The 14,331-nt window shown below is 37.0% G+C and overlaps 1 protein-coding gene across 1 annotated transcript in view; it reads left to right on the plus strand.

The window, feature by feature from the left end:
- Positions 1 to 4,763: 4,763 nt before the first annotated feature.
- Positions 4,764 to 14,331, plus strand: part of fto (FTO alpha-ketoglutarate dependent dioxygenase) — a 411,486-nt gene continuing 401,918 nt past the window's right edge. Inside the window, exon 1 of the mRNA XM_057831464.1 lies at positions 4,764 to 4,995. Within this exon, the coding sequence (XP_057687447.1) occupies positions 4,954 to 4,995 (42 nt within the window). The 5' untranslated portion in view covers positions 4,764 to 4,953. The remainder of the gene's footprint in view (positions 4,996 to 14,331) is intronic.

Raw genomic sequence — 14,331 nt, forward strand, 5'->3', positions numbered from 1 at the left:
AAAAACTTAATACTTGAGTAAAGCATGCAGAATCATCTTAATTTTAGTCAATAAAAGCAAAGTTTGCATTTTTCTTTATGTATTCACAACTTATTTAGGTTGAATTCCCATGTCACTATTGCTTGAGGACGTCTCGCCGGCTAACTGGCCCTCGTCGTTTTTAGATTGAAATGTTACATAAAATAAAACACATAAGAAGGTAATTTTTTTTGGACGGATGCAGAAATGTCTAAATTACTAGTTTTTTTTTTTTTTTGCCCAAAAAAATAATTATTTGAATGTAAAATTACTGTATGCTATTGTGTATGGATACAAAATCCAACATCACAAAACAAAGATTTTTATATGTTGGAAATTCTTCTATATGATAATTAATTTCTATAGATATGAACGTAAAACTATATTGTTTGTTAAAAGCAAAAAAAAAAAAAAAAAAAAAAAAAAAAAACCACACACACACACAAAAAAAAAAAAAAACGGGCAGTTATCCTTCATTTTGCGTAAATATTTCAAGCTAGAGTTACGCAAATTTTTTTCAATCAGTTCATTTTTTTCACGTTTCAAAGTGCATGCTTGGTGCTATTTTACATAATAATGACCTTGAATCCTCGACCAAATCAGTCTTGATACACTCCTGCCTGCTTGCATGCACAAAAACGTTCATCCTATTTCCACCTAAATCCGGCGTTAGAACGCAGCGTGTTTGAGTTTATTGCAGTGAAAGTATCACGACGCTCTGCCTGGTCTGGCCCCCTACGGGAAGCCGTGGCGCAATGTTGTAGGAGCTGTCTCGTCAACTGATAATGAAGTCTATGTTTTAACGTAATAAGTTAAAAGTACCCAGAAAAATAAATACTTAAGTCAAGTACGTATGACACACATAAACACACAAATCTACAATACTCAAATACAGTATACTAACTGAAGTGTTTGCACTTTTTTACCCTCTGACCATTGAATGTATTCTCCTGCTTTGCATAAGAGAGGAGGAAATTGAAGTTAAAAATAGGAATCAAAAGAAACCTACTTTCGTTTTCTTCAGTACAGGCACGCCGGACATCTTTGAGAATGTTTTGAATGTTTTACTAGACAGGTGAAAGAAACATCTGCGTTGCATCAATGCAGTACTGCCTGCTCGCTTTGGTCAGCCTCAGTCATAAAAGAGCGATTACAAAGAGACCTAATGAAGACGCTGATCAAAGTGTGTTATGGTAATATGTAGCAGGTGGTTCAGACCCCCCTTTCTCTTGCTCATGGATTTCACATGTGCTGCCACAGGAACAATGCACAGGGCACGTTTCAGGGCTATTTAAAACATGTAAAAGTCAGCTGGATGACCCCTCAAAGGGTGCGTTCCAGAGCAGTCAAAATGTATATGTCAAAAAGGCCTGATGTGGTTAAAGAAAAAGCAACTCGATTATAGATGTGTGGTGAACATTTGTTTAAGATGGATGGATATGTAATTTTTATCCAGTATGTTATAAATACTATTAAGATCCAATACTTAATTTGCCCCTCCTTGTTTCTTCACCTTATCATGGTGGAGAGGTTTGTGTGTCCCATTGATCATAAATTGTGTGGAGCTTTACGCCCATTATGACAAAACAGGTTATATGTGAGAGACTACATACCTAGATTCATCTATCTTCTATACCGTTACAAAGTTTTGGGCAAATAGAAATGCTCCATGGAATAAGTTGTAATCCAATTCCAATGAAGTTGGATAGTTGTGTTAAACATAAATAAAAAGAATACAATAATTTGCAAATCATGTTCAACATATATTTAATTGAATGCACAGCAAAGACAATATATTTAATGTTCACATTAACAAACTTTTTTTTTTTTTTTTGTGTGCAAATAATCATTAAATTAGAATTTTGTGGCTGCAACATGTTACAAAAGAGACAGTGTCACGTTTACCTTGTAACATCACCTTTTATTTGAACAACATTCGTTAAACATTTGGTAACTGAGGACACTAATTGTTGAAGCTTTGCAGGTGAAATTCTTTCCCATTCTTGCTTGATGTACAATATCAGCTGTTCAACAGTATGCGGTCTCTTGTCGTATTTTACGCCTCATAATGTGCGACACATATTCAATGGGAAACAGATCTGGACTGCAGGCAGGCCGGTCAAGTACTTGCAACCTTGAAACCTTGACGTTTTCATACCACAGTATACCTTGGAACCGGTAATTGGCACATTTCTATAATAAACACACAGGGAGGCCCAGAGTCAACCTACAAACAGCATTTTGAGACAGATGTGCTCACCACTTGGGGCCCATGGCATTATCATTATCTTAATTTTAATTATCACGCGCCAGCAAACCCGCAGCCCTCGTGAGGATAAGCAGTACAGATTAATGGAGGTGAGCGTTTGTGGTGGAAAACACTCAGGTGACTTAGGTTCCGCTCTGAGACCCCCAATTTGGGTAAATTTCAAAATTGTCCTACATGCATGTGTGATAAATCATTGCAAAGCTTAAAATCTCAACTTTCTGGGGGAAGAAAAAATTTGAACAGGAGGGCATTTAAAAAAAATTGAAACAGCGAAACCCTAACTGTAGATGAGAGCATGATTTTAGACACCATGATTTAAATGACATATTATCGCATACTTACCTTGTTTCGATCCAAAAACTCCATTTAGCATGTATCACCGAGAGGCAAGACAAAGCTGGGGGATTTTAAGGGTGAAACATGGTAATATACCAAGAGTCGCTATGCAGAAATCGATGACATCAAGGAGTGGTGGAAATTTTCACATATTTACCCTTTTAAACGTTCTTTTTCCCATTTTTTTTTTTTTTTTTTTTTAATATCGGGGGAAATGCGACTAAAAAAAAAATACAATTAAGCGATAGCTATGAGGTAGATATCCGTTACTTATTTACGACAACATTTTTTTATTGTGACATAGTATGTTTAAAAGTTTAAAAATGCGAGTAAATAATTTTTCAGTCTTTATTTTTTTTTTTACACTAAATATTAGACACCAATTAATGATTGTAAGCTAAAAATGACAGACATTTCAAATAAAAAATATAATTACTTAGGGTCTTTTTATGGCTGGGTTGAAACAAAAGCGGTTGCTTGTGGTTTGCTTGTCTGCAAACGGGGATCTTCAGGGTATAACGGACAAATTCAAAATATGAATTTGTCCTGCTATGGCAGGTTCTATCAAACACAACAGTTCTTTTGGCTTAAAATACAGCAGTTTATTTTAAAGAGGGGTGCAAGAGCAAAAACTGCTTTTTCAGCCTTGTCTGTGTTTTACGCCTTGTATTATAATTGATTTTAAGTACATTATTATTATTGTATTTATTTTCAACTAAAACCAAGGGCGTAGGTTTGCATAGGGATGGTAGGGACATAACACTACAAACTTTTCAGGATGCTCAAATTGTCCCCACCAACTTTTAAGCAACTTCATTCATTTTCATTCATTTTCCATGCCGCTTATTATTTGCATTAAATAATTAGTTCAATTATATCGGTAATTTAGACTGTCTCTCCATATGTTGTAAGGATAGAAATGACCCTACCATTATTAAGTGAATTTTCATTATGTTCTGACTTACATTTACCCCTTTTCACTTGCTGAATGTGCCAGTCCCATTTTTTTTCCCTCAAACGCATGTTTGATTGAATGATGACTTGACCTCCCCCCACCCCACGCACACGCCCCCCCCCCCCCCCCCCCCACACACACGACCACCACCACCCACACACTCACACAGCCCCGACAGAATTACATGTCGACAAGATGCCGCCTCCTCCGCAGAGGAGGGATATTAGAAGTATTTTTTTTTTTTCGGCCAGCATGAGCAGCCACTGTAAGTAATGTAAAAAAACGTCAATGTTGTGGAGGTAGGGAACACACCACTAATTTTGCTACTGAAAGTCGGACCTGCATCAGAGTTAGCATAACATTAAACTGTGTGAACTTGCCAATCTTCAAAACTCGAGTAGAAAGCTGCTTTGAGACAAGTGTCCTCCTGTATATGTTTTATACTGTTAATGTTAATTAAACTGTGAGAAATATAGTGAACTCTACTGCAAACTATAGAACTAGAAAAATATAAGTTAAGTTATGGTCAAATATTTTCATTTAAATTTTCTAATAAAATCCAGACATTTATTCTGGAAGTTTTCAAAATGTTTTTTTCCTAGTTTTTGAAAACAAAGGTTTGAATTGAACGGTCTATCACCTGAACCAATACACATGAAGGTTAGTTTAAGTCAATACAGATTTATTTTGCATTGATCATTGAAACTATCAATTAATTAGGTTCAAATTTGTGAGAAATGTAGCACTGACCCCCATGGTCTTAATGTCCTGTTCCCAGCAAAAAGTGTACATGCAGGTGATGCTGTTATACCGTCCCTACAAATATTGAGACCAAACCTACGCTCTTGACTAAAACTATAGACGCATTGTTCTAATTAATAACGTTCTAATTTGCAATCAAATCAAAATCTGCATCATCCGACGTATTTAGTTTGAATGCATTATAAATCATATACATTAGGTTTTTTTGCGTCAGATATTATCTTTGTGGACAAGTTTTTCGGCGTGTATTTGTTTGTTGATTTATGTTTTATTATTATTTTTATCTATTTTTTTTTTACCTGCGCTCTCACCGGTGCTGAGCAACATCTGGAACGTGCCGAATGCGCTACTTCCGCCTTGAGCACCAGTGCATTAAGGGACTTGTAGTTCACTTTGCTGTGCCCTCACCTCACTTTCGGCAAATCCCGTATAAATGATATCGTAACGCAGCAAACACTCACGACAGGACGCAAACAAAAATAACCAGCCACGACTCATACGTGTGGCGTTTTAAGAAAATCAAGAACCGACGCATACGTAAGTCGTGACGCACTACAAGAACCAGCGTCTCTCCACATGCTATACCAGGCGGTGTAAACACAACTCCAGGAACATGAAAAGATCGGGTGACAGTGAGAGGGAGAAGAGAAGAAAGGTACTGATAGCGTTTTATCTCCATCGCGTCTGGCACATTTCTCACGGCTGCACGCTCGATGAATGTCTAACGCTCCGAATGTGACGCGACTGACTGCTTTGTGGAGGCTAGCAAGCTGCGGGGGCCAGTGCATACCTCACATTTCCTCTGTACTTTATTGTAATTTCCACCCAACTCTACTTTACGACCCCCACACCCTTCAAATACACAACTACCATCACCAGCAATAATATGAGCTGCGATTAAATGTCTTTTTAGGATAACAAGCTATTAGCTAGCCAACTGACGCAGGCGTGCACATCCATCCTCCTCTTCCTCCTCCTCCTCATCCCTCTAACGGAGGAAACTATGACGCCAGCCTCAGTCAGCTGCAGGAAGAAATTGCTTAAAAACAATTAAACAAGTACACAACCAGCGAAATGACTAAATGTTAAAATGGCTAAAAGTAATTGTAAAGATTGAACAAGGTGTTAAAGGAACAAATGCAACAGATTTAGTTTCAATTAAAGGCATAGTGGTTTTTGTCTGTGCAAGGAGGTGGGGTGGGGTGGGGGATATTTGCATGAAACTAAACTGATTCCTCATAATTTATCAGCATAAGCATAATGAGCAATGGTTTATACTAGTATATATGGCGGAAAACACTCAGGTGACTTGAAGTTCCGCTCTGAGACCCCCAATTTGGCCAAATTTCAAAATTGTCCGATATGCATGAGTGATACATCATTCAAAAGCTTAAAATCTCCATTTTCTGGGGGAAGAAAAATTTTAAACAGGGGGATATTAAAAAAAAAAAAAAAACAATTAAACAGCAAAACCCTATCTGGAGGCGAGACCGCGCGAGAGCAGAATTACAGACGCCATGACTTTAAATCGCGTACTTACCTTGTTTCGGTCCAAAAACTCTATGTAGCATGTATCACTGAGTGTCAAGACACAGTTTTGAATGCCCTCAGCTGGATCTTTTGGGATTTTATGGGCAAAACATGGTGATATAACAAGGGTCGCGATGCAGAGATCGCAGACATCAAGGAGTGGTCGAGATTTACTTTTTCAAATATTTACCCCTTTAAATGTTATTTTTCAATTTTTCTTTGTTTGGATCGATTATTTATCATCTAACATATCGGAGAAAATGCGACAGTAACAAAAAAAATACAATTCAGCGATAGTTATGAGGTAGATATCCGTGACTTTTTTACAGATGCCATTTTTTCATTGTGACATCATTTGTTTAATAATTTAAATAATTTTTTAAAGTATTTTTTTTTTTTTAAACGAAATATGAGACATCAGTTAATGATTCTAGGTTAAAAATGACAGACATTTTGAATAATAAATCTACTTACTTACCCTGCTGTCATGGCTGGGTTGAAACATAAACAGTTGCGCGACATCTGTAAACGGGGGTTTCCAGGGTAAAACGGGCAAATTAAAAAATAGTTCGGGGCTTAATGTGCCATGAATCTGCTATGACAGCATATAGCCATATTGTTCTATCAAACTCGACAGTTGTTTTGACTTAAAATAAAGCTGATTCTTTTAAAGAGGAGTGCAAGAGCAGAAACTGCTTTTTCAGTCTTGTCTGTGTTTTCCGCCATATATACAGTGAGGAGCAGAAGTATTTGCACCCCTTGAGATTTTGCAAGTTCACCCAATGAGAGAATAGGTAGAGGTCTGAAATGTAAATCATAGATGCATTTCCACTTATAGAGACATCATTTAAAAAAATCAGGAACTCAGATTGTATGATTTTTCAATAATTTATTTGTAATTTCCTGGGGTTCAAAAGCATTTGTACCCCTGAAAATCAGCAATAAATATGACACTCAGAGTTGTTAGTCTACTTAAAAAAAAGTCCACCTTTACCCAATGAGTAACAGTGTTGTTAATCTTACGTTAAAAAAGTAAATAATTACAGTTACTTACTTCTCCCAAAATGTAATTGAGTAAGTAACTCGGTTACCTGAATGTAAGAGTAATTAGTTACTTGGCAAAGTAACTGGTGTTACTTTTCATGTTTTTTTCCATTAAAAAAACAAAACAAAACAAAACAAAAAAAAAAACGAAACAAAACAAAACAAACAAAAAAACATAGGTCACACTATGTGAAGTTCAAAGGGATTCGCCTGAGCCCAAATCTTTACCCTAAACTTAGCTAGACACGCATATTGTGGATATTGTGATAACTAGATAGTAACCTTTGCTATGTTTGGAAGTCATTTAATGTTGCGAATCAACCGTTGTTAAAATTGCTCCTGTTATTGCATTAGTTCCCTTCTGTCTACTTTCTACAAGTGAAAGTTTTAAAACTGTGTCATCATTTAAAGATAAATTCAAGTCAAGATTTTGCTGATTTAGGAGTATTTTAGATATAAAGTTACTTAGGTTCGCTCGGAAGGTTCTTTACAACAGCGCCTTCCTGAGAAGTCTACTGCTTTAAGATGGCGGCTGTTTATTAACTCTGGCGAGTGTATCATTTCGCATCTACTTCTCCATACATTTGCTAACGCCGCCGAGTCTGTCATTTCGCATCTACATCTACAGTATAGACATGTGATATCTAGCGTAGCATCATGTGGGTGTAGTTTGTAGGCTATCGGCTACAGTCATGTATTATTGGAGCCACCGAGCATCGCGTTTGCAACGGCGTCAAAATTCCCTTCCCTTCCCTCCCCACTCCCTCTCTCCATGAGTCCGTGTCTCTCTCAGACTTTTCTCGCATCATTCAACCAACGTAGTAAGTAACACATGGTAATGCACGCCTTTACATCCTCAGTAATGGTAACTGCGTTGCAAAGATGAGAAAAGTAATTAATAAGATTACTCACTACTGTAAAAAATAACACCCTTAGTAACGCCTTTATGCTCTAACGCTATTAACAACACTGATGAGTAACCACCCACCCACCACCACCACCCGTTTGAGCTCATAATTGTCAGCTGTTTGCACCCCACAGTCAGTCATAATCCAACTGCTATCATGGGTAAGTAGATTATATAACAAAATGCAAAGAAGAAAAAGAAAAAATAATACTTTAACTTTCGAGTGAGGCAATGTCCTCTTTCATCGATGGTGCCTTTCGCTTATCTCACACTTTGTGACACAAAAACGCAAGGAAACTGATGCTCTAATCATGTGCTACTAATGTAATGAACCGTCTGTGGGCTTTAAAAAGCCTTGTGCTCATTTAGTTCAGACGTCAGCCCGCTGCCGCTATATCAACAACACCGTCACACCGGTGCACGTCATCAAACTGTGACACACAAATTTAAATGTCATCAACAATACGCCAATCGGTGAGCAGAATTCTATTACGAAGCATGATGGGAAATATTATGACCTGAAATTTCTTAACAAGAGACAATATTTTCCTGTTTAAACGTGTCCATAGACTTCATAATGTATTGACGGAGCGCGGTGCCGATTCATAGAGAGCCTACAGTATCTCCGTCAAAGCTGACCGAGTGGAAACACAAAGAGCTTTTTCCGTTGAAAATTGTTGTGAATAAATGCTTAAATCCCTGAATTCTTTATAGATATGGACGTAAAACAGTCTTGATTCTTGGTTAAAAGCAAAAAAAAAAAAACCAAACAAAAAAAGAAAAACAAGCACTTAGCATTTATTTTACTTAAATATTGCGAACTATGATGCTAGTCAGTAAGCAAATTAGCGGCCATCATGTGTTAAAAAAAAAAAAAAAAAAAGAGCTTTTTCCGTAGAAAATTCTTGTGAATAAATGCTTAAATCCCTGAATTCTTTATAGACAGGGATGATGTAAAGCAGTCTCGATTCTTGCTTAATAGCAAGAAAAAAACACACAAAAAAACCGGGCAGTTAGCATTTATTTTACGTAAATATGTCAAATGTGCCGCTAGTCTTTACGTGACTGTGGCGGCCCCCTTAGTACAACAAAGAGCTTTTTGTGTTGAAAATTCTTTTGAATAAATGCTTAAATCCCTGAATTCTTTATAGATATGTACGTAAAACAGTCTTGATTCTTGTTTCAAAGCAAAAAAACGGGCAGTTAGCAGTTATTTTACATAAATATTGTGAAGTATAATGCCAATGCTATAGCTGCTAATTTCTCCCAGTGATTTTTTTCTCAACGTTTCAAAATGAATGCATGGTCCGAAAAATATAATGATTACCTTGAATCCTCGAGCAAATCACTCCTGCGACAATCCTTCCTGTTTGTATGCAGTACAGCTTTCGTACTTTTTCAACCTAAATCCGGTGTTAGATGGCTGCATGTGACCAACTGCTAATAAATGAAGCTGAGTGTAGGACAGCCCCTTTCGGGAAAGTGTGACGCAGTCAATGGGGAATGTGTCACGTCACTATATTATGAAGTCTATGACGTGTCGTAACCTGAAAATAACATGTCGTAACCTGAAAATAACGTTTGTAGAGACGTTCATAAGTAGAGGTGCCACTATAGCGTAATATAGTACCTGAATGTGGGACCTGTGCCGTTTAAGACTTTTTGCGAGTGACTGGTCACTGAATGAGTGTGCTCATAGTATCAAACTTACTGCTTAAACAGGCATTCAATAACAGGCTGAAAAGTGATTTGAGACAACGGTGTTCCTTTCCTGTATGCCAGGGTATTACAGTACAGTGGTACCTGTACCTAAGAAATTAATTGGTTCTGAAAGCAGTTTCGTTATTTGACCATTACCATGAAGATGCTCGACATTAGTCGACGGCAGAACAGTGATACTTACGTTACGTTCAGTAAACTCTTGGAGGTGCGAGTAGCAGCCCATACTGTATTTTTGCCTTTTGTATTCTGACATTTCTTTCGTAACAAGAGGCAATATATTTCATTGAGGCATGTTGTAACCTGAAAATTCCATATGTAGAGATGTTTGTGAGTAGAGCTACCACTGTAAGTAGGTATTCTGAAAAAAAAAAAAAAAAAACAATTACCGATGGGCCAAGTTTTTGCAGAGTTGTTGCTCTGGGTATTTTCATTTTAGGCGTTTTATTTTTTTCCAATCACTTATAATACAAGCTACCATAGTTCAGGCTCATTTTTGGCGGGGTAAGGTATATGGAATGATTCAAATGTGTTTGGCTGTTGTTTTATTCCGGTTTTACCCCAATTATGAAATTTAATGTGGCGTATCAGTTAGGGGTGTGACAAAATATTGAAATGGTGATATGTCGTGATACTTTGCATCCCAAAAGGTTATCGATACGCTCATGCGAAGAATCGAGATATAGTTTAGTTTTAAAAAGGTCTCACTGTTTCAAAAATTAAAAAAAAAAAAAAAAGGAACCAACAAGTTGCTACCAAAATTTTCCACCACAATAGTATCTCAGCTGGGAAGGGCGAAAGAACGTTCGTTCATTCGAAACACGAGCATTCACAGTCACACTTTACGATTTTCGGGGCATTTACTGTTCATTTTCTGTTCATTTTAGGGCATTTCCAGGTCACTTCCTGTTGAGTTTATCTGTCCTGTTGATTTTGGGTTATAGAACAGGAAGTGACTGATAAAATGCCCCAAAATCAACAGGAAGTGACTGAAAATGGCTCAAAATTACCTCATTGCTTTGACATCGGCTGCCACTGATGGCCGTAGAAGTGAGAGGGGTTCATTTTCTGCCCCTTCCAGTTCGAATGGCTTAAACATCTTCTAGAGATGAATTTACAGCAGAAGGGTGAAGATAGCTTGTTTTTCTGTTTATTAGTTGTTTTGTAGAATATCCCAGTATCATGATATCCTGACCAATGTATCAATATTCGTTGTATTGCCATATTGTGAGATTATAGTTATCGTGAGCTTTATATCGCAAATCGTATCCCATCATGAGGTACCAAGAGGTTCCCTCTCCTAGTGTCAGTAGTGCTTGGAACTGTAAAATGCGTCTCCATTTACGAAATTGTCTGGTTACGAGACCTTCCAGAACCAATTATTGTCGTAAATAGATATACCACTGTAGTTTATGCTTGCAATCTTTGTTTGTTTAAATACGGTATGTTTATAATGTGCTTAAAAACATTCAAAATAGACAGCAGCATCATGCCTTTTTAAGTTTTTAACCAATGGCTTGCTCTCTAAATGCAACTTAATCAAAACAGCCAGATGATGTTGTGGTTACTTATTGTTGCAAACTGCAAAAGCAGACTAGAGTCAGCAAAAACACTTTAAGAAAAAGTCTGACTTTTGCACCCCCCTGGACCAAAGTTGCTGCAGCTACTTTGCCTTGCTCGGATATGACCATATGCTTGATGACTGCTGCCCACATGTGCTGTTGGTTCAATGACTAATAGTTGACGGCTTCACTTCTCTTAAGTACCAGCTGTTGGAGTGATTTTTCGACAGTAATAAATGAATATGGCTGCTTTTGGAGTAACCATTTAGGCCCAATAGATTGTGGTGTTTGTGTGGATGTGTGTGCTTAGTCCGCTTTGTGGTTTCACAAGATGAGGCTTTAACAAAGAGAAGAGTATCTCTTATCTCCTGACTAGACTGTTCTTCTTCACCCACATGTGTTTGGATTGTTAAAACTATGTAGGATGCACTTCCTCCTGTTTACCAAAGAAGCCAATGGCGGCCAGATGAGCCATCGGATCAGAGCCAGAACTGGTTCCAGCTGGCCTACAGGCTGACTTTGTGGCTTTTCTTCCTTTCTCTTTTGCTCAAGTGTCTTCACTATCAGCGGTTGTATAACGACACTGGCAGGATGATATTTAATAAGTTAGATATTGTGGTTGTCGTGTTTTCTTTCGATGTGAACCATGTGCGCTACCGTGGCCTCTGTTGTCAGTGTGAGTTAGGGAACAGACACACAATCCTAGAAAATCCTATCAGACCAGACATCCTGTCTACATTTTTATCAGGTACTTTGAAAATTCTCCTACGTTAAGGCTTCAGTTAGTTTGACACGTTCACTATATGATAGCATATTTACAGACTTTCTAAAGGGGACACATAAAGGAATATTGTTGATTATTTTTGATGACCGATTGTCAATTATTTAGTTAGTTCAGTACTTCTCCAATAGTGGGACGTACCCAAAAGTGATGTCGATAGGCGCATTACACCTCACGGAACGTACTTTTTTTGCAGTACTAGAATAACATGTAATTGCGCATCCACTAAGTGGGTGGCAGTGGTGCTCTCATTTTCGGAGTGTGAGCAGAATTTTTGCATTAAAAAAGAGCACACAGCAAAGAGCAGGATATATGAAGTCTCCCTAAAAGTAAGACGAGAAAATATGACAAAGCATACGTAGCGTTTGGCTTCACTTTTAATACAGTGGGAGACGAGGAAAGCCCGGTTAGTTTACTTTGTCCAAAAGTGTTGGCAGCATGAAGCGAAATCATTGGAACCGTCACTTACAGATATCAGACCCCAATCAGAATGATAAGCCGCTTGATTTTTTTTCAGCGAAAACGTGTCGAATGTTGCCAACAATTGTCCTGTTTTGTTAGTGCTACATCAGTGAACTAGCGAGCACTGTTAGCATCATACAAGGTGGCATACAGAGTTGCTGCAAAAATAAAAACTTTTTTTATTTTATTTTTTATTTTTGTTTAGCATATTGTGCCGAGTTAATGTTGCTAATCAATTTGAATTTGCTGTCATTCATTGATTTTATTAAAATGTAGTTTTCTGTATCAAATAGTCAAAAAAATGTGTATGTTGTATGTTTTTTTTTTTTTTTTTTTTGCAATTCAGGCAAATTGATGCGCTTTGTCTTTTCTGTTATAAACAAAAACAATGTTAAAAAGTTTTACTTTATTGAAAGTTGATGTATATATTTTTTCCCTTTAATGCTAACAATGAATGTTATGCAGAGTTGTGCTTATAATAATTTTATAAACAAATGATACCATATACAGTGGCGGCAGAAAGTTTGGGGGGCGTGAAACATTTACTTCTTACTTGGGGGTGGGGCGTAACAGTAAATAATTGAGAAGCACTGCCTTAGACTTACTCACCGAACCCTTGGGGTTCGATCTAGTGCTGCTAGGGTTAATTGATTAACTCGAGTAATTCAATTAGAAAAAAAGCTTCGAATCAAATTTGCTGCTTCGAGTATTCGTTTAATTAGAGTGGTGTTGTAGTGGTTTGTTTTGAAATGTTTGCATTTAGTTGTATTGATTTGGGTGGATACACTGCCCTCCATTGGCAACAGTGAATTTGACATAACTCATTTAACATGGCTGAATCCAGCACTCCCTGTTTAGACCCTGTTTGAGCTAATGTTTTTCATGCATTAGTGTAAAGGTATATTTAGCCTTATTTATGTGGGAATATGTGTTTGAAAGAGCATTGTATTAAAACGTTTGCATTTTATAGCATTTAAGCTAGCGGACTTTTGCCATGCAAATTAGCCTTTTGTTGTACTTAGATCCTCATTTACCGTATTGGCCCGAATATAAGACAGCCCTGATTATAAGACGACCCGCTCTTTTTCAAGACTCAAGTTTGAAAAAAGACTTATTGAACACCAAATTAATTTTTAAACAGAATATAAATACTGTACATGTGAAACAAATTATTATAACAATATATTGGAGAGAAAAAAAGCATGTTATTTTGCCTCATTCAAATCTTAATACATGAACATTTAAGTATGTAAACTAAAGTGCAATCACATTCGTAAATGAATGGCTTCTGGTTTTTTAAATGTAAATAAACCAATCTATTTTGATAAAACAACAAAATTGCAATAACTGCATTAACCATCAAAGTGAAGTCTAACTGTAACTGTAGTCTTTAAACAAATCTGAATAAGGAAAAACTTTGCAATAAAATAATGCAAACTGGTTAAACTTGAGAGTATCTGAGATCTGTCATGACGGAACATCGCTTCAATGATATCTGGCGCCATCTAGCGTCGTGAATGGGGAGAATAGCTGAGATCTGTCGTAACAGAACATCGCTTCAATGATATCTGGCGTCATCTAGCGTCGTGAATGGGTATAAATTCTAGACCACGAATATAAAACGACCCCCTCTTTTTCAATCTTATTTCAATGCAAAAAACCACTGTCTGGGGCCAATACGGTATTTGTATTTTTTTATACTATTTTAGGGTAAGCTAAGGTATTTTAGTTTATTTTTAAATGAAAGTGTGATTCTGCTTAGTTTGAAGAAACACTCGGGATTTTTAATGTATTTTTTCTTTCTTTTCGAATATAATGCTCTTCGTTTTACATCTCCTAAAATTGATTCTCCAACGCATTAAATGTTCGTAATCTGATTACTCGATTATTGGAACTAACTAGTTGATAGATTAATTGACGACTAAAATAATCAATAGTGGCAGCCCTCGTTCAATCGAACTCCGGTTTAGAACCACTTTCATCGAG

Source organism: Corythoichthys intestinalis, chromosome 1, assembly GCF_030265065.1.
Source record: "Corythoichthys intestinalis isolate RoL2023-P3 chromosome 1, ASM3026506v1, whole genome shotgun sequence".
Lineage (NCBI taxonomy): Eukaryota > Metazoa > Chordata > Actinopteri > Syngnathiformes > Syngnathidae > Corythoichthys > Corythoichthys intestinalis.